The 19163-nt window shown below is 56.8% G+C and overlaps 1 protein-coding gene across 2 annotated transcripts; it reads right to left on the minus strand.

Moving 5' to 3' along the window:
- Positions 1-41: 41 nt before the first annotated feature.
- FAM163A (family with sequence similarity 163 member A) lies at positions 42-17324 on the minus strand. Of its 2 annotated transcripts, none has more exons than XM_032118370.1 (5): positions 16988-17324; positions 4855-4950; positions 4461-4483; positions 3861-3975; positions 42-3030 (listed from the first exon to the last, which is right to left on the minus strand). In XM_032118370.1, the coding sequence occupies exons 4-5, from the start codon at positions 3951-3953 to the stop codon at positions 2620-2622; spliced, it is 504 nt and encodes a 167-aa protein (XP_031974261.1). In that variant the 5' UTR covers positions 3954-3975; positions 4461-4483; positions 4855-4950; positions 16988-17324; the 3' UTR covers positions 42-2619. The 2 variants fall into 2 exon arrangements, with proteins under 2 accessions (XP_031974261.1, XP_031974260.1); XM_032118369.1 differs by lacking the exon at positions 16988-17324 and adding an exon at positions 16721-16965.
- Between the last annotated feature and the right edge of the window lie 1839 nt (positions 17325-19163).

The raw sequence follows: 19163 nt of genomic DNA on the forward strand, positions 1-19163 counted from the left end.
CTTTTGGTGTTGCCTGCCAAAAGAACAGAAACCATTCCTGGTTTGTATTTCAAAGTCCTCGTTTATTTCTGACATTGAATTTGGACCCATAGCTGAGCAACAAAGACACAGAATAGTAACAGGAGGAATCTGAAGTGGAAAAAAGTCTGGGATCCCTGCCCCTACCCCATCCTATTCCTCCACCAGCTCTCAAACGTTCTAATCCTCAGCTGCATCCCCCGTGTTTCCAGCCCTTCCAGACTCACCCATTTCCCTGTAGCCATGCCAGACCCAGGGCGTGTGTTGGCTGCAAGGCCAGCCCTCATCTTGGCCATCTGGCTGCTCTGGAACTGCCGCCCCAGCCTCGGCGCCTCGTTAGCCGGCAACAGGTCACGCTTTATTTGCTTGTGACGAGGATGACAGTGGAGTGGCCTTCCTTTCACCACAAGGGTGACCCACAGAAGTGTGTTATTCCCACCCTCCCCTGGGGGTCACGGCGCTGCCGTGGCAGTGGGAAGCCTTTTTGTGTGCCAGGAAGTAGAGTTGGGTGCCGGGAGCCGCTGTGTCCGTGTGCTGGCTCTGTGCCAAGGGGACTGCATCATGGGGCCGTCTGGCAGAGACCACACTGGGACACATTAACTTCTCGTGGCTCCCAGCATGATGAGACCTAGCTGAGCAGATGCTCGAGTGGGAAAGAATGGGATTTATCAAGTTAGCCAAGATTTTCTTCCTGTTACAGACTGTATTTTCAGGGAGGAGCACTGGCTGGATGGGAGGCAGCAGGAGCTACAGACTATTGACCAGTGGGATCCAGAGAGCTTTGCTGCTGCTAACTTTCATCTTCCCTCCTGCCTGCCCTTAATGTAAGAGGACATTAAAACCTGCTATCACTATTTGGAGAGTGGAAAGAGACTCTAAAAGCAACGCAGCTAGACCGAGTCTCAACATAATGGAAATGCAATGTCTTTTTGGGCTGGAGGTGGGGGAGATGGTGCGTAACACTTGCTCAGAAGTGTGTGTAAAATGCAGGCTGGGGCAAAGTGTTTGGTTACAAGGATCATCACCACGTTTTGTCTGGCTCCTTTCTTCAGATCAGAGGTGCCAAGGCATGGGCAGGTCCAATGTGTACATCAGCCTTTTGCCCGGTAACGTGGACATTCGAGGCTGGTGTGCTGTGTGTCTCTGTGCTGAGACCTACTTTTTCTGTGTGTGAATGGGGAGGTCAAGTCCAAATCCTTCTGTGAGCAGTGGGATGATTTCTAAATTGCAGTGGTGAAAATAAAACCCCACCACTCACATTTCTGAGCAGTCCTACCCTATATTGCAAAGGCATGGCAAGGGTTTCCTGCCACTACCTCCAACAGCATCCGCAGGGATCATTGCTGTCCCGGTCCCTCCTCCCTGCCGTGAATGGGAAGTGCTCAGCTGAGCAGTCCTGCACTGGTTGCTATGGAAGTGCCTGGGAATAGAGATGAAGATGGAGATATCCCTTTAGTAATTTTTCACCTAATTTGATTTATGGAGGAAGAAGAACCTTTCCCACATTCGTTTTTGCAGAAAGGCAGAGTCACTGGCCGTCGTTGCCAGCTGCAGCGCCAGTGAACCCACGTTCACAACATGTTCAAGACACATTTGGGTCTTGTGCCCTCTTCTTCCAGAAGCAAAAGCAGGGGGACCCCGACCACCTGAACGTCACTTTCCAGTGGGAGGCTGTGGGCAAAGGAGATGTGACCCAGTGGGTTCTGCTGTTGCTGTCAAAAGCAAAATCCATCCTAAAGCCAACCTTCCTCTGGCTGTCGGAGCTGTCAGGGTGGAGCTTTGAAAGCTGAAGGTGACCAAAACTGCAGTTATTTAGGAATTCAGTTCTTCCCATAAGTAAAATCTTGCCATATTCATGGGTCCAAGTAAAAATTGCTCCTAAGAAAGCCTGTGAAGAGTAGAAGAGGTGTGGGCTTTGGCCGCAGACGGACCGGCCTGTGCCTGTTTGCGTGGGTGAGCACTTTTGCGAGGAACTTTGCCTCCCGCGGCAGTGACCTAAATTCACGTCCTGAACTTCTTCAGCACGTGCAAAGACCGAAGCAGGTGGGAGACGGTGCCCTATCTTACACTCGAACAGAAAAGCTTACTGCTAGCGGCAGCTGACGCAGCACGAGGGGAGCAGGATGACCTGGATCTGCCCTTCTTCACTTCCCCATGGCCGAGGAGCGCTGCCATGCCCCGCTCGGCACGGGGGTTCGGCGGGGACGGTCAGCCCATTGCTCCGTGTGCCCAAGGCAGTGGGCATCACCTCGGGTGGCTGTGCGGGGACACCGAAGGCCTCGCTGGGCTCAGGGAGCCAGGGGAGCCTGGGGTAATTAAATTAGGTTTTACTGTACATAGCCCTCGTTAGACAAGTCCCTTTGGGGGAGAGAGTAGATAATAATGACACTTAATGATGGGTTTGGAGGCGGCCGGTTCGGCATCGCCCTTCGAGGTCTCGCTCGCCTTCTGGCCCGCAAGGCTTGGCCGTGCCGGGCGGCTCGGCAGGATCGTGCTGGCCTCGGGCTGGGCGTCCGGGCTCCTCTCCTCAAAGACAAGTGAAAAGCCCCTTCCCCGGAGCGGGCGCCGGCGGGGGACACCCCGTGCTAGTGGCAATGGTGCCTACACCTCCGTGCTGATGGCCCGCGGGTTCGGGAAGCTGTCGCGGAGCAGGCCGTGGCGGCTCACCGTGTAGCTTTGCAGGGTGGCCATGTTGAGGGGCGGCCCCATCTCCTTGTAGCACGCGGGGGTGTAGGTGACCCTCTCGCCCCCGTTGCGCACCATGTCGGCAGTCCGGATGTAAAAGGGGGAGCCGTACGGGGAGCAGGCCGGGCAGTAGGCGTGAGCCCCGTGCTGGTTGAGCTCGCTGGGCGGCGGCGCGGGGCTGCCCTGCCCGTCCACCACGCGGGAGCTGCACGCGTTGCACATGCCCAGGTGCGAGTGCGTGGGCAGCTCGGGCTGTTCCTCCTCCTCCTCCTCCTCCTCCTCCTCCTCCTCTTCCTCATCGGAGTCATTTTTCTTGCAGCAGTAGTACTGCAGGAAAGGGAAGGGGTTGTATGAGGGGAAGCGGAGCAGCCGGTGGGGCAGCCCTGCCACATCCCCACTCCCCTCATCCCCCTGCCAGAGAAACCCTCCGTGGCCTCTTGCTGATCTGCTCCACCATTCCTGGGTCCTGTGAAGCAGCAGAAGCCGGACAAAACCTGGACCTGAGCGTGCTGCAGGAGGCAGTGGCTGGGGCACTCACCGCCATCCCCCTGTGAGGTTTGCAAGGGGAAGGTGTTTCATCCTGCCAGTTGGAAACTGCTCCAAGTAAGCGCTGTGCTTTTCATCACACGGGCATTGCTGCATGGCACAGACTTCACATTAACTTTTAAAGAGCAGGAGGTTGCAGTTAGCTGTTGCTGAAAGCCTCCTCGTTTAATTTACAAGGGGGAAAAAATTATATAAAAATCTCCATCTGGTATTGCAAACCCAGCCAAGCCTGCACCTCAATTAGCAAGTGCTGCAGAGCTTCAAAAGCCTTAGGGCAGTACCCCCCACACTGAGGGGAGGGAAGGACATAACTGCAGCTCCTGGGGGGAGATAGGAGGTTTCAACTCCCTGCCATCACAGGCAAAAAAAGCCCATCCAGACCCCTCCTGCAGCAGCACCTTGGCCGGGGGAGCACAGAATCATAGAATATCCCAAGTTGGAAGGATCGAGTCCAACTCCTGGCCCTGCACAGGACAGCCCAAAAATCACACTATGTGCCTGAGAGCATTGTCCAAGCACTTCTTAAGCTCTGGGAGGCTTGGGGCTGTGAGCACTGCCCTGGGGAGCCCGTTCCAGTGCAAGGTAGGGGTGGCAAGGCAGAGGACACTCACCTGTAGCCTACAGTAGCAGAGCACAGCAATGATGCACAGTAGGATCACCGTCGCTAGGATTCCCCCGGTGATAACAACAGTTCCCGCTGTCATCCGACCAATTCTCCATCAAACTCTGCGAGGCAGGGACACAAAACTCACCTACCCTGGCTTTGTCATCACATTGTGGACCTGATGCCCACAAGCCATTCCAAAATACTGCATGCTCATTCCTCTCTCCCCAGCTGGAAAAGTATCATCCAATATTATCCTCCTCCTCCTCTTAGTGAGAGGACACACCTGGGACACAGCATCACATCCCCTCACTGTTACTGCTGCTCTGGCTTGGAGTCTTTGTCAAACCCCCCACAGCCCACTGGCAAAACCTCCCCCCCTTGCTGAGCCAAAAGGGACCATTTCCACCCTCCTGGCAGAAAATCCAGTTTCTGCTTCAAAATGCAGGAACAAACCTGGGTTTTCACCAGGAAAAGCCAAAGGGCAGCCTCTGAATTCCACAACAGTCCGAGCCCAAAAATTGCACCCTGGCTGCATGTCAAGCACTCACAAGGCTGAGCAGCTGCCACCCCCATCCCTGTGCCATGGCACCCAGGGGACACTTACGTTCAGTGACAGAGGCGTTGGACCTGGAAGAAGTGGAGGCAGAGGTTAAACATGGCCTGAGAGCACCCCTTGCACCTGCCTGCCTTTCCCCGTTTCCCAAGAATTTGCCTTGATTTGGGACCTGCGGGAAGCCCTGCTTCACCCCCGTGTTATTTTCCTTGATTCAAAGCAGGGAAAGGAGGCATTTCCCAAGCTGGGAGAAGCGCTCTACAGGAGCAGGGTGCAGGCCTGGCTTAGTCAGCACTTGGCCTTTTCCACTTGAAAATTTATTACAAGGAAGGCGGATGCATCGTTGCGCGAGTGGCCGATGATTTAGGTGCTGCTGGGAAACGAAACCGCTCCTCCATCCCCTCCAGGACAGGCGAGCATCCCCCATCACCCCACGGACACTCACCCGGAAAAGGACAGGCAGGCCGTCGCAGTCACGCTGGCCCCGGGGCGGCCGGTCGGGACGGGCAGCACCACATGGCCACGGGGAGACTCGGCGGCCCTGGAAGGGAGAACAAGGAGAAAAACTCCACCGTCAGCTCATCCCCCTTCCCAAAGAGGCTGCCCAGCATCCCCATCCTCACCAATGCCACCCGTGTCACTGCAGTGGGGCTAAGAAATTGCTTTTTTAGGGACACTGCTGGGAAATGTGGGTGCTGCAAAGGTGGGTAAATCAAACTGCCAGGAAAGGACGACCCCGTGCCCCAAATCTGCCGTTTCACCAAAATTGAGGACTTGTACCAAGAAGTGGGCGCAGCCATGGCCCCATCACCCCCTGCCCCCCCGGTGACGCCCGTCACAGCCGCATTTCATTATTGGCCCCTGCGTCCCTCTGTGCCTCGTCCAGAGCAGGGATAATTGATAGGGCCCAAGTGCCAGCCCGCTGCAACTGAGGAGATCTAATTACCCACTCGCCACGCAGCCCTAATTAACGGAGAAAGGTGGCAGCTTTCAGGCGAGACCTTCCCAACTCTCCCCTGGCCCCTCTCGGCTGCACGTCCCAGCAGGCAAAACTTGGAACCTCCCTCCCCGAAAATCACCCACCCTCCTCGCTCTGCTGTGATGATTTGCACATCCTGCCTGCCACAAATTGATTTTCAGCTCATGGGAAGTTCCTGTAGGAAGCCAAAAGGCGGGCACGCATTGGATTTCCTCCTTGAGCCGCTCTCACACATGAAACAAAGGAAAAAAAAAAACCCCAAAGAAATCAATATGTCCATAACCCAGCTAATATCTCCATCCATCAGGAGACCCAGCACAGGGCTAATAATAGAGACCAACACACTCAGCTCCTGCTCCCTGTTACCAAACCGTACCCTGAACCTCTGCCAGGACCGTGAGGGGACACACAGGGAGCCTTTGGTGTGGCTGTCACTTCCCCAGGTGCCTTCCTTTAACAGGGAAAAGGTGACAGTGGGTGGCTGAAAAAGGCAAATGCTGACCTTTGATGACCCCGAGAGGGACATGCCGTGAGCTGGGCAGTGATGGATGATGCAGGCAGCTGTTCACATCCAGAACATTTCATGGGAGCTGTGATTTGATTTAGAGCTCAGAGAGCAGCATCCAATTAGCCTGAGGACTGGAGTGAGCAGGCAGCCCTGGAGAATGACCCTGGGCAGGGAGGGACCAGCCTTGGGGATCCTTCGGTCACCTCTGAGACCTGAGTGTCTGATCGGGGCTGCCTCGAGGATGGCTGGGCTTCCACATGCCCCATCTCTGGTATTCCCATTTCTGGGAGTGCTGGGATCAGCATTTCACTAGCCCCACACAGGAACTGGGCTCTTCCTTAATAAAATAGTGACTGCTAAATAAAGGCAAAAATGAAAATGAAGCACAAGAGAAGCACTGCCTTTCCTCTTTATAGGGGATGTCTTCCAAGAGGAGGAAGCTCCTACCCTTCTCCTCTTCCCCAAAGCCTGCGCACCACCAGTCCAGAAGTTCATTTTCCACCCAGTTTGTGCCTATAAAATAGCTTTCTCTAGCCCACAGCTCTCTCCTGCATGGATGAAGAAGGGAATGTAACACCTCCCAGAGAAGGAGTAAGAGCCACAGTCTCGGGAGTAACTGGGATTTTGGGGATTATAAACTAAATATGCCCAGAAAGAGGCAGGACGACGACAGCAGCCTTTTCACACCTCTGCCACCAGGAACCAGCCCATACCTATTTTGGGCTCCACTGGCTCAGCTGCACACGGCCCCACCACTCCATCCCAACAAAAAGGCCATAGATTTTCATGGATCCTGTAAAAGCCTGGGCTGCACTGTGAGCTCAGCTGTCCCGGAGCAGGACAGGACGCAGAGGCATCCCAGGCGGATGCCCAAGCCCAACTCCTCGAGGCACAGCCCCATTTCTCCTTCTGGCTTAAAAAGTGGAGTCGAGAGTTGTTTAAATATTTCAATATCCCAGGCTGAGCAGACTCCTTGGCACCCGCTGCTCCCCGGCTCCTGGGCGGCTCAGCAGAGGCAGCAGCCCAAGGGTGGCCGTGGGGACCCTCTGGCACACAAATCATGTCAGTAAAACCAGGATTTATAGGCGCAGGGCTGGTCCCTGCCGTTCGGGGAGTGGCCGGGGCGCTGGCAGCGGGGTCGCTCTGTCGCCGGGGGTCGGGAGCGGGCGGAGGGCGCGGCCGTGGCGTTATCGAACTCCTCCGGAGGGGCAGGCGGGCAGAGCCGCTTGCTGCAGAGATACATCTCTTTATTGATGTTGCCTCCCGGCGCAGAGTCACGGCCTGAAAAGTGACTCTGGGAACGCGTGGCATCTCAGCCTTCTATATTTATTCTCCTTCAGTGACGTCCATAGCAGATTTGCACGGTTTGCAAGTCCACGGCGAGGGTTTTGCCAGCCACCAGCACTCCCAGCCCAGCTGAGACACTCCCGTCCTTACGGGTGTCCCAGCAGCCCCGAGCTCATCCCTGCCACCCGGCAGGGGTCAAACACCCACACCAGAGCTCGGGAGCAGCTTTGGGCCGGGGCAGGGCACGGGTATACACCGCGAGCATCGTGCCGAACCCCGCCGCGAGTCCTGCCCCAACCCAGGCTCTGCTCTCCTGGTTTTGCTCTGCAGCTCACGGGATAATTCAATGAAATGTCTGCCTGGTAAATTAGCCCGGCCGCTGCCTCACCAGAGTCATCTCCCAGGGCCTAATTGGAAAAAACCAGCATCAGGGGCTGCCTTTTCAAAACAGATTATGGCAGCAAACAACAGGGCAGCTCCCGGGCAGCTGCGACCTGCCCCGCACGGCCCAGCCCGGCGGCAGGGGGGGATCAGCCCTCTGCTGCAAACCCCCAGCCACGGGGCAGGACGGGTGCTGGGCAAGGCTGGGCTCCTGCCACCTCCCTGCATGTCAGGTGCTCTGCTCTGAGGGGACAGACCAAGCCACGGGGGAGCAGAAACAAGGAGAGCCCACCACACAAACGAGCCGAGCCACATGAAATTGTACCCACAGCAATGGCAATGTGGGATGCAGCTGGCAGCCCCCCAGTAGCCTCCCTCTGGGCCCAGTGCTCGCCCCCAGGCTTCCTGCCCAGGCGGCAAACCCCTGGGGCACTGTGAAACCTTTAAACTTCTAATGAATGCATCAGCTGAACCTGCTGCTGGTTCTGCTGGAGTTATACTGGAGTCTGGACCAGTCCGCAGACAGAAATCACAGCAGCAGTCGGGAAACCTTTCATTTCAGCCTGCTGCAGAGAACTCCAAATAAGGTTTTCCCCAGCAGAAAGGGTGTTTAGTGTGACCCATTTCCTACCCGAGGCTTTTTTCCTGCTGTGATGCCTTTGGTGCCTTGAGCCGTGTGGGTTTTTCCCAGCAGTTTTGCTGCAGCCAACACCCTGCTCCCAGCCACCGCAAGGACAGCGAGGTCGCAGAGGTGACACTGTCCCCCAGCCGAGGCTCCAGTGAATCACAGTCACTCATCAAAACCAAAAATCCTGTGCCCTGCTGCAAGTCTGCCCTTGCTTTCCCTCCACCACCTGGACCAGCTCCCCAAGGCCCCCCACTGCCTCTTCCCAGTCCAGGGATAGGAAAGACAAAATACCAACAAGGATGTGAAACCAGCTCTTTTCTTGCAAAAGCTTTGTGGAAAAGGCAAGATATTAATCGCAATTAAAACAATCAAATGCCTTCAGTGGTGGAAGCTGCCAGCCAGACCCCAGCTCCAGGGTGGGCATGAGGGGCTGCGCTCCTGCTGTAACACTGTGCTCCCAACCCACTGAGCCCAGGAGATCCCTTCTCCCAGCCATCAAACTCTGCCAAAAAACACCTTCTTTCCCACCCAGGTTCACTGCCTCCCACGCCAGGCCTCATCCTGCCCTGTGGGAGCCCAGGAGAACTTCCCTGCTGACGTCTTTACAGCCACAAAGGACCAAGCATCCCCCTTCGAGCTCCGTCCAGCTGTGTGAAGCCCTGGCACATCCTGGCACCAGCACACGCTGACTCCTTTCCCTGGGAGGCCTCGCAGCACTTCTCAGACTTCCGGAGGAAGGGCAGCTTTGCAGGCTGGGACTTCTCAGGCACGGATTATCCCGGTATCTCGTTACTTGGGCATCTCATCCGCGCTTTATCTCCTTAAGCGACTATTCAGATCCCGTCTCGCCTGCCTGTGTGGATTAACCGCAGCCACGTATACGATGGAGGGACACGGAAGGGACTGTCACCCCACCCTGTCCCCCCAAACACACACAGACAGCAAACCCCATGGCTCAGCCAAGGCTACATCTGGAACAAGGCAAGCCTCTATATAATTCCAACCCCACTTGCAGCTCCTCCTCGCTGCAGGGCGGCTTAAAACCCAGGATAGGAGCGTGACAGATCCCTCCTCATCCCCCCACACGTCTCGTACCCGCTGTGTTTGCTCGGCCGGCTCCCAGTCAGCCCAGCTCGGGAGCCCGGGCGGGTGGATGCGGTCTCGGGAAGGGGGGTGTGCAGCCCACGGTGGGATGCAGGATGGGAACACCCTCGGCCTGACCCACACGGCTCATCTCCCGCTGCTGTGCCAGGGCTCCTCCCGGGGCAGCTCCTGGCAAAAGCCCCGCATGGCCGAGGCCAGGAACGTGTGCCGGGGAGCCGCTCCGCCGTGCTCCCGAAATAACCGGGGACAAACCCGTGTGCCGGGGAGCCGCTCCGCCGTGCTCCCGAAATAACCGGGGACAAAACCGGCGGCACGAAGCCAAGTCACACAGAGAAGGGCTTTTGAGATTATCCCGCACGTCAGATCCCACGGGCGCTCCGGAGCCAGGCAGCACTCCTGGGCAGCGCCCCTGCCGCAGGCACCGGCCCTGCAGCACCCGCACAGCCCCCGAGGAGCAGCGCCCGTGCCGGGGCGGCAGCGAGCCGGGACGCTGGGTGTGTCCCACGTGAGGCCGGCCCTTGCCAAAAAAACTGGAGAATTTTCCCGCACACGTGTGCCAAAGGCTTGGGAGCTTGCCTGTGGCCACGGCCCGAGGAGAGCCAGAGCCCGGGCTGGATCCTGCCCCCCGTACTGTGGGTTCCTGGAGGACACAGACCTGGGAGAGCAAGGGCTTGGATCTTACTTGCACCCCACGTTGCCCCGTCACAATGGGTGTTTACAACGTTCAGCAAAAGACATGGATCCTTGTGAGCTCGGGAAGGAGCAGGAAGGGTTACTTAATCCACCCCGATGGCATTCACACCACCCTGTGCTGCTGCGGGTATCCCAGGACTGACTGAACCCCGTGGCAAGGCACCAAACAGAGCACGGGTATTCCCCAGCATCAGCCAGCATTCCCAGCACTTGCCCCAGGCTCTCCCCAGCAGTGTGATGGAGCCGGCCTCTCTTCAAGGATGCTCCACTGTTCATTCTCCAGCACCCTCACTGCTCCAAGATGAAACCTTCAACTCCTCACACCAGTGGGCTCCTCCCATCAGGGCAAGGACGTGACGAGGTCAGCCGAATCCCTCCATGCCCTGGGGGCTGACAACACATTCTGTGGATATGCAGTCTTCTCCCCAGTCTGATTTTCTTGCTCCTCCCCCACATGAAGGTGCATGCTCTGCTCTCCAGTGGGGCTAATTCCACCGGGAACTCAGTGACACCAAATGCATCTTCATCCCGGGCACACAGTGGAAGAGGAGGATCAGTCCCAGAAGCACTGTTCAGAGAAACCCCACAGAGCATCCCCAACAAGATCCAACCAAGCACAGCAGTGAGTTTCCCTCCAAAGATTTTTTTTCATTAGGCCAGTTTCTCAGCAGCTTTCTGTGAAACAACCCCCAGGACAGCTTCTCCTCCAAGGCACCACTTCATTATCACCCTCCTTGCCCTGGACATCGGTGCCATCTCACCCTTCCCACCTCATTTCCACCATTCCCATGAAAATTCTTTCCCCAGTTTCCCAGTTCCCACATGGATCTGTCCTTGCTGCCCTATCCCAGTTCCTCCCAGCCTGGCACATGAAACACAGCTTGTGCAAAACCTTTCCGTGTAGCAGCAAGCTCTGCTCCCGAAAGCAAAGCCCAGGGGAGAAGCTCTGGATGAGGCTGGAGCCTCTGTAATCCCATCAGCTGCAGTCCCCCCTGCACAGCACACCGGGCCATGCCACCCACGCCGTGCCGGGGCGGACCCGCTGTGCCTCGGCGTCACCCAGTTTACGTGTTTTGCTAAAATAAAATGCAAAATAAATTCTCTGTCTCACCCCCTGCGTTTAACCCGTGCCCTCCCGCAGCCTGGGGGCTGGTGGCTGAAACAGTGACAGGTGTCTGAGGGGTGCTGCTCCTCAGGGACCTGAGGTGTCCCCCTGTGTCCTGCCAGCATCTGCCCTCCTGCCTGCAAGCGTGCCAGCTGGACAGCCACTGTGGGGGGATTCAACTAGCAAAGACATCATATCGGGTAATTGCACTGTTTACCCGTTAAGAGGAATGAAGGGAGATGTTGTGTTGGCCAAAAGGTGAGGGGCCACCACCACCCCTCTTGGCTCAGGAGGCCTTTAAATCCCATTTACATTAGTTAGGATAGCTATACGTGTGCCTATCGGTGATTCACTGCACTTCCCTTTCACATTTTGCTGCTTGCCTCATGTTCATCTCCATCCAGCCACGGGGCCAGCTGAGATCTCCCCCAGCTGCCCACCAGATGCAGGTAAGGGTTAAGCAGGACATGGCCATCAGCATCTCTAACAAACCAGGTACACCTCTGCCCACTTCCAGCTGGGCAGGTGCCCTTTGGCACCAGAGAACAGACGACCCTCCAGATCACAGCTCCTCCAACAGAAAACCCAACCCTAGGGCTGGTTATAGCTTAATCCTGCTCTCACAGGAGCTGCTAATCTGCATGGTGCTTGGGAACTGTCCTTTTGTCCAAGGGAAAGGGAGATGGAGGGTGCCAGCCCTGGGGAGGAGGGCGTGGAAGGGCAGCCTCTGCCTCCGCATGGTGCAAGACCTGCTGCTCTGACTGTCAGCATCCCCCCAGCATGTTCGCTTGGAGTAGAAACAGAGATTTATTTTAATGACTCATTAAAGCCTAATTGCATTCAGGCAGCAGTACAGAGAGAGGAGCCTCCCACGTGCACCAGTACTACAGTCGGGAGGGCTCTCGGAGCCTCCCCGAAAGCGCAAGGCAGACAGACTGTCTCTTTTTGGTGGGGCCAGACATCAGGGCCAGCTGCTGGCTCTGGAAGTGTGGCTTTGTGATTGGGATCCAGAAAACAACCCAGAAAAGTCTCTGATCTCCTCTTCATTTGCCTCTGTCTGCCCAATGTGGCAGCTGCCACCAGCTGCTCATCCCTGAGCTCCAGGGAGGAGATGTGACTTGCCCAGAGCTTGGATGCCCATCTCCAGGGCCTCTGGGTGACCCTTTCCTAGCCTTGGGGACACACGTGTTTGTAACTTCCCCCTGGGCTTTTAAGGCCCCCATAGCAGGAGCAGGGTGGGATTTGCACGGGAGCCACCGCAGGTCACCCGGGCAGAGAGCTGGACACGGCACAGGGATGAGCTGCCCTCCCATCCCGAGGGCACCACGAAGTGGCCGTGCTTGGAGGGGAACCAGCCCAAATCCCAGCACTGGCGAGCCAGGGAAACTCTTGGTACTGACACCACCCACAAGGAGCCCACGTGCCTCATCCTTCCCAGTGGGATGCAGGCCCAGTAACAGCCACGTCACCCGTGGGAACAGGAGCTTACAGCCACTCTGACCTCCAGAGATCCCTCAGAACAAGCACTGGGAAGCCCCTCCTGCCCTTCTCACCCACAGAGCCAGAGTGAATCCACTGGTATCCACCCGAGGTTCTCTCCTCCTGGAAAGGTGCCCCATGCAGGCATGGGGAAGCCACGGGTCCCCTTTTCTGCTCTGCAGTTCAGACACCCACAGCGATGCCAATGGTGTGCTGTGGGAGGACAGCCCATCTGGAGACAGACACCCCCTGGGATGGACAGAGTCACCCAGCCACAGCTCTGCTGTCCAAGCCACCAGTAATCCATCTCAGAGACGGCCCATCCATCGGGATCCTGGATCACGGCCCCATGGCTGCACACACCAGGGAAAGCCGGAGCCACACGTTGCTCTAGGGTCAAACGCAGGGCACAGCACCCGACCCAAACCCCACTGTCTGAGGCACATCCAAAAGGAGTCATTCCAGGATCAGGCCCAGGACTGACTTTTCCATAAAGCTACGGGCAAAGCTCACCTGCAGTTGCTTTACAGGACTACTCACACTTCTTTCACCCACTGCATCCCACCAGAGCAAGGAGGCACAATGCAACCAGGCACAGACGGGCCGGCTCTGCAGAGCCCAACTCTTTGCTGGATTTCAGACCGGCTATTTTTTTCCTCGCTGATTTATCACACAGCAAGGCTACAGACTCATCCGTCACTCAGGATGCTCCACCTCACGCAGCCCGATCCGGCAGGAGCGGGGCTGGCCGGGGTGGTCACACACACACTGCCACACGCGCCCAGTGAGAAGGAAAACCCAACGTGAAGTCTGAATGTCTCCTGCAAATGAAGTGTGAAACTTGCTTTCAAGAAAACAAGGGTAACGGAGCCACAATAAATACGTCATCCTGGTGGGAAAGCAGCGACAGGGAAGGTTAGGAGGGCAGAGATGCCAGGAGGGATGGGGGGCAGCAGGGATGGAGGATGGAGGGGGAGAAGGTGGAGGCAGCTGGGGCAGGGAACAAAGGGAACACCACGGCCTGACCTTATTTCTGTTTGCCACTTGCCCTGGGGGCTATTGGATTTGAGGCATGACCACAGAGCAGCTCCCAGGAACAGGAGCGTATCTTGTGTTCCTGTTTGTGCCCATGGCTAAGGTGGGTGGTCCTGCACCAGCTGGGAGCAGAGCTCCTCTCAAAGCTCCATCCTAACTCTTCCCAGCAGACACACACAGCTGGCCGGCTCTCCTGTAGCTCCATGCGCCCAAAATGCCCCATGCAAAATGGCTGGAGGATGCTCTGCATTTCTCCAGAGAAGAGGGTTTGCCAAGTGGAAAATCCTTCACATCTGATTTCCACCCTGCAAAGGGTCTTTTGGGCTGGAACAGTCCCCAGCAGGGCTGGGCTGCCTCTCCTAAGCAGGTCTCTGGAGCTGGCTGTCCTCAGGCCTGTGGCCAGGCTGAAATCCAGCACTTAGGAAAGAGATGGACAAGGATTTCACATCCCAGCGGAGATGGTGCCAGAATAGGATTGGACTCACTGACCCGATGTCCACCATCACATTGAGAATGGCAGCCTAGTGACACTCTCCCCTCTTGGCTTCTCAGCAGGTGAAAAAGTCCTTCCTAGGAAAAGCCTTTTCTCCCAATCCCTGGCAAAGCCCAGGTTAGAACCCTTTGGATCCTGCAGGAACAATGCTGAATGCCAGCCAGCAGCCCCAGGACACACAGTATCCCTCAAACAGCATCACAGGGAGTTCTGAGGCTTAGGCAAGCAAGGGGCAAAGCTGGGAAAGGGGAAAAATCCAGCCCCAGAAACACAAGCCTCCGTCGGGGTGGAATATTCCACCACTCCTTAGAAAATCTCTGTGCTGGAGAGACAATCAATAGTACACAAATGAAATACAGCTGAAAACACTAAATGTTCCCACATGCCCTTTTGGAGGGAATAAAATCCTCCAGGATAACCTTAAGAGAAAACAAAAGCTAGGCAAATAGCTCAAGTACAGGTCTCCTTTAATTACTGCAGCCCGGTGAGAGATAAAACAGAGATCCTTCGGAATAAACAAAAGGATTTGATTTCCTCCACTTCAGCAAAGGCAGCCACCATTTCTCTGGAGAGGTTTGGTGGTGAGGTTGAGGATTTGATGGGCTGGCATGTCCTTGATGAATGGCTAAGCTTTGGGCTCCCGGAAAGGGAGCATGAGGCTAAGCCCCAGGCTTGGGATTCCCAAAACTTCAAGTGGCTGCAAAGAAGTAGGTTTAGAGACGGGAAAACTCTGTCCTACCCACCCGAGCTGCCATCAGAGTTCACGGGGACTGAACAAACCCAGCACAGCACAAAGTCGGACCACACAACCCTGAGAAAACGAGTCAGGATCTCGTAGGGCACCACAACCTCGGAGCTTCGCCCAGACGAAGCTGTGGCGCAGGGGCTCGGCGCTGCCCCGGGATGCACGGAGCAGGACGATGCGGGAGCGGGACGATGCGGGGAGCAGGACGATGCGGGAGCGGGGCGATGCGGGGAGCAGGACGATGCGGGGAGCAGGACGATGCGGGAGCGGGACGATGCGGGAGCGGGGCGATGCGGGAGCGGGGCGATGCGGGGAGCGGGGCGAGGCGGGGAGCGGGGCGATGCGGGGAGCAGGACGATGCGGGGAGCAGGACGATGCGGGGAGCGGGGCGATGCGGGGAGCGGGGCGATGCGGGGAGCGGGGCGATGCGGGGAGCGGGGCGATGCGGGGAGCATCCCACCCGAGCATCCCAGCCGGTTGTGCTCCGCGCCCCCCACCGCCCGGGCTTCCCCCTTCCCGTCGCAGCCCCAATCCCTGCCAGAGCCTTTCCCTGGCCCCGACGCCCCTGGAGAGCGTCGGGAGCGGGGCAGGCGGGGTGCCCGAGCCGTACCTGGGCGCCCGGGCCGGGCGGGAGCGGGTGGCGGCGGGTCCGGTGCGCGGCGGCTGGGGCGGGGACGGGCCGGGACGACGGGGGAGGGCCGGAGGAAGAGGAGGAGGGCAAGAGCAATAACAGCGGGAATAATAAATAATAGGAAGCGGAATAATCACCGGAGCGGTGGAGGGGAGCATCCAGGCGGGTCCGGCCGCGGGGGAGGAGTTTGCCGGGGCCGGAGCTGCCGCCCCCAGCACCGCCCCCGGCCCCACGGCAGGGGAAAAAGGGGGGACGCCCACTGAACACATACCAAGCCTAATCCTCTCCTGGGGAGCACACACTGGCAGCAACCCCGAACTCTTGGGTACCTTCAGGCCACCCCCAAAGCCAAGCCCTGCAGCACCTCAGGCACTGTCAGACCTGCAACATCCCCATGCCCAGGTCCTGCTGCACCCCGGGCACCCCAAAGCCACTCCTCCAGTCCCCCGAGCACCTCCATCCCTAACAGCGTCTCCTGATGTCACCACTGCCTCGGCCCCATGCTGGGTGTCCAGAGGCTCTGGCTGGATCCATTCACCATGTCTCAGCTACTCACACTCCTCTGCCTCTGCCCCAGCCAGGAGAAAAACCCATCCCACACCACAGCCACAGGGATGAGCCAGGGCCAGGGGTGGGGATGCCAAGCCTATCCACCATTTTTCAGGCAGAATGACCCCCCCTTCCCATGACTCCCTGTAAAACACATCTCTCTTAGCAGACACTGGCTTCCCAGCGTGAGGCCGGAGGCGCTGCCGGCTTTGCTGCAAGCTCAGCCCATTGCTGTGTGCCCCAAGCCCATGCTGGCACTGGGAAGCCGCATACACATAAAAGATATTGCCCCCAGTGAGAGTTTCCAGCTGCTGGGAAGCTTTGAAGCTCCAAACCAGGAGTTTAAGCTGGAGAAGGTACAGCTTGCAGTTGGCATCACCTTTGGAAGCGGAGTGCTGCTCACTGCTACGATAATGATAATTGAATCTCATGCCTTGCACCACGAGCTGACCACTGCGAGTGTGAGGATTACTGTGCCAGGAGAACTCGTGTTTGCCTGTTTCTCTCTGATTTTGGTCTCAACAGGGCACGAAAGCCATGGCAAGGCAGTGCAGCTTGGTAGGATGAATGCAGAACCTCTCCTACGGCGAGGCAGTAAAACTCTCCTGTGCTTCAGTTCCTAAGCACAAGACACCACTGATACTTTTCCTCCCTGCAGAGCAAGCTATAAAGCTGGGCAGAAAACACCGCTCACCTTCTCCTCTGTCAGCTCACCGTCCGTCAGGGCATCCCCGTTGGGCAGGGATTGCTCTCCCCGTTCTTCCAGCCCAGCCCTTGCAGCTGCTCGCTGCCGGAGCCAGGAGCCCGAGCCGCCGATTTCTCCCCGGGATCCAGCAGCAGAGCTGAGCCGGGAGGAAATAAATGCACGTCTGGATGCAAACGGCTCTGCGCCTTTAGCAAAAGGGCAGGATGAATTGTGAAATGCGAAGGCGAGCTAAGTGGATCCTGTCACAGCACTTACCCTCTGTACTGCAGGATCCAAGCGCCTGCTGGCTGCGGGATGAAGGAAGGGCTGCTGCGGGATGAAGGAAGGGCTGCGTGGCACACACAGACACCTGCACACAGCCCGGCCAGGGACAGCCTCCCTGCTCCCCTGCTGAAAGGAGAATCCACATCATCCACTCCAGCACATCAGAGGGCTGGCAAGTACAGAGAAGCACGGAGCGAGAAAAGCGAGCACGCGGAGTATTTCTGCGGAGGGTGGTAGAGATGCATTTTCCCCTTAGCTGGGCTTCAGAGCTGCTGGAGGGATGGGAATTAGAGACATCCAGGCGAGCACGGAGGAGGAGGCCAGGAAAAGTGACAAAGTCATTTCCTGGGCTGCTCTGGGCAGGATGCGAGGAGGTGATGACAGCCCAGGGTGCAGGGAGAGCCACTTCTCCCCTCAGCAAGCGCTGCCAGGGCCATGGGAGGCATTATTACAGCTAATTCAGAACTGACATTTCGCTGTTTCCATGGATGGACATGGAAAAGAGTTTCTTTGGGATTAAGGAGTCACTCCGCTTACACAGAGCTGAGATTGCCCAGATCCAGACGATGCTCCTCCATCACCCCCGTGGCTCTGGCCCAGAGCAGGCAGGCGCTGCAGGAGATCACAACAAAGCGAATGTGAAACAGCATCGCTCCAGCGAGCAGGTTATCAGCTCGCCTGATTCCAATGCTGGTCTCATTTTTTCCCCCTCAAGCTGTCTTTCCTATTGTTGTTTCATTATTTTTTAAAGCAATGCATGGGTGACCAAACAGAACAGAGAAGGTGGGATTCCTGCTTGGTGGTGGCTGGGAAACGCTCAGAAACAGGAGCACCAGATGCTCCACAACACGGAAGAAAATTAAAGCCGAAGTTTTTGCTTTCAGTCAATGTGGTTTTAAATAAAGCACATGGTTTGGGAGGCTCAGCTGGCGTGTTCAGAGTGTTTGAGGTTAGCACTACTGGCAAATCAAGCAGCAGTTTGATACAAAATACTTGTCAAGTTCTTATTTCAGTTTGTTTTGGGGCAAGAGCAGCACAAAGCACCTGCAAAGCATCCTGTCTTGTTGGCATCTCGGGATCAGCTGCTGCCAGGGCACCACAAACAGCTCAGCATGCCCAGGCACAGCCACACAGGTACTCTGGCAATAGAGGGATCATGAGCCTGCCAGAGTCTCCCCCTCTGCAGCCCTCAGATGCTGCAGTACCCACACAAACAATTGACTTCAAGGCTTGTAAGTGTTGCAGCTAATCCCGTATCAGCACGGGAAGTTCTTGTGGGTTGTACAAAATTCCATCTTTCCCGTGCTGAAAAGGATTTCACTGACTAGCTTTAAAACAAAACCATAAAATACTTTTAGTTCCTTCTGGTTTTTCTCTGCTGTAAAAAAATCTGAGCCCCCGGACTTCTCTTCCCACAATGATGCTTCACACCCTTATTCATGAGGATGGACATTCAGATAAATAACTCAGCGAGTCCTTGTTTAGGTGCTTCCTCCACGACATCTGAGCATGCAAAGCCCACGAGATGCCCGGGTGTGTGCACGGAGCTCCAGCCCTGCTGAGGAGCGTGCCGGGGCCTGGCGCTCCCGGGTGCCCTAGCCTGGATACACCTCACCCCCTGCACACTCCAGCACATCAATCATTTCCTTCCTGTTCAGGCCAGCATTTCCACCAGCCCAAAACGCTGATGCCAGAGGATGCTCAGGAGCTGAACCTGCAGCTGCTGGCAGGAGAATTTATTCCATTCTGTGCTAGATCTTGCTTTTATTTTCATTTCAGCGGAGCCCAAGGCTGCTGTATCAATCAGAAAAAGCCTGACAGTGCCAAATTCCATCCTCACCAGCGTCCAGCCTGCTCCTCACAGGTTTCAAGCTCTCTAGTTGCCTTGTGCACTCAACACCAGGGCTGCTGGGCTGAAAATGGGGGATTAAGACGTGGAAAGGTCCTTGGGAGTCAGGTGGAGCATGTTTCCGTATTTCTGGTTGGGGGATGAGGGTATGCACAGGTTACGGTGTCTCAGCACGATCCTGTGATACCCTCACCCCTCCCTGCCTCTCATCCCGATCCCGGAGCATATGGCCACAACCTCCCAAGTCTGCCTGCTCTCTGGGGAGAGCTCAGGGGAGCTAATGCACAGCCCTGCCCTGCACAGCACATTTCCCATGCC

This window comes from Corvus moneduloides, chromosome 9 (genome assembly GCF_009650955.1).
Source record: "Corvus moneduloides isolate bCorMon1 chromosome 9, bCorMon1.pri, whole genome shotgun sequence".
Classification (NCBI taxonomy): domain Eukaryota; kingdom Metazoa; phylum Chordata; class Aves; order Passeriformes; family Corvidae; genus Corvus; species Corvus moneduloides.

Coding starts and splice junctions, on each gene's coding strand:
- FAM163A (XM_032118370.1), bottom strand. CDS start 3,953: ATGACAGCGGGAACTGTTGTTATCACCGGGGGAATCCTAGCGACGGTG. Junction 3,031..3,860: donor TCTGCTACTGTAGGCTACAG/GTGAGTGTCCTC, acceptor CCTTTCCTGCAG/TACTACTGCTGCAAGAAAAA.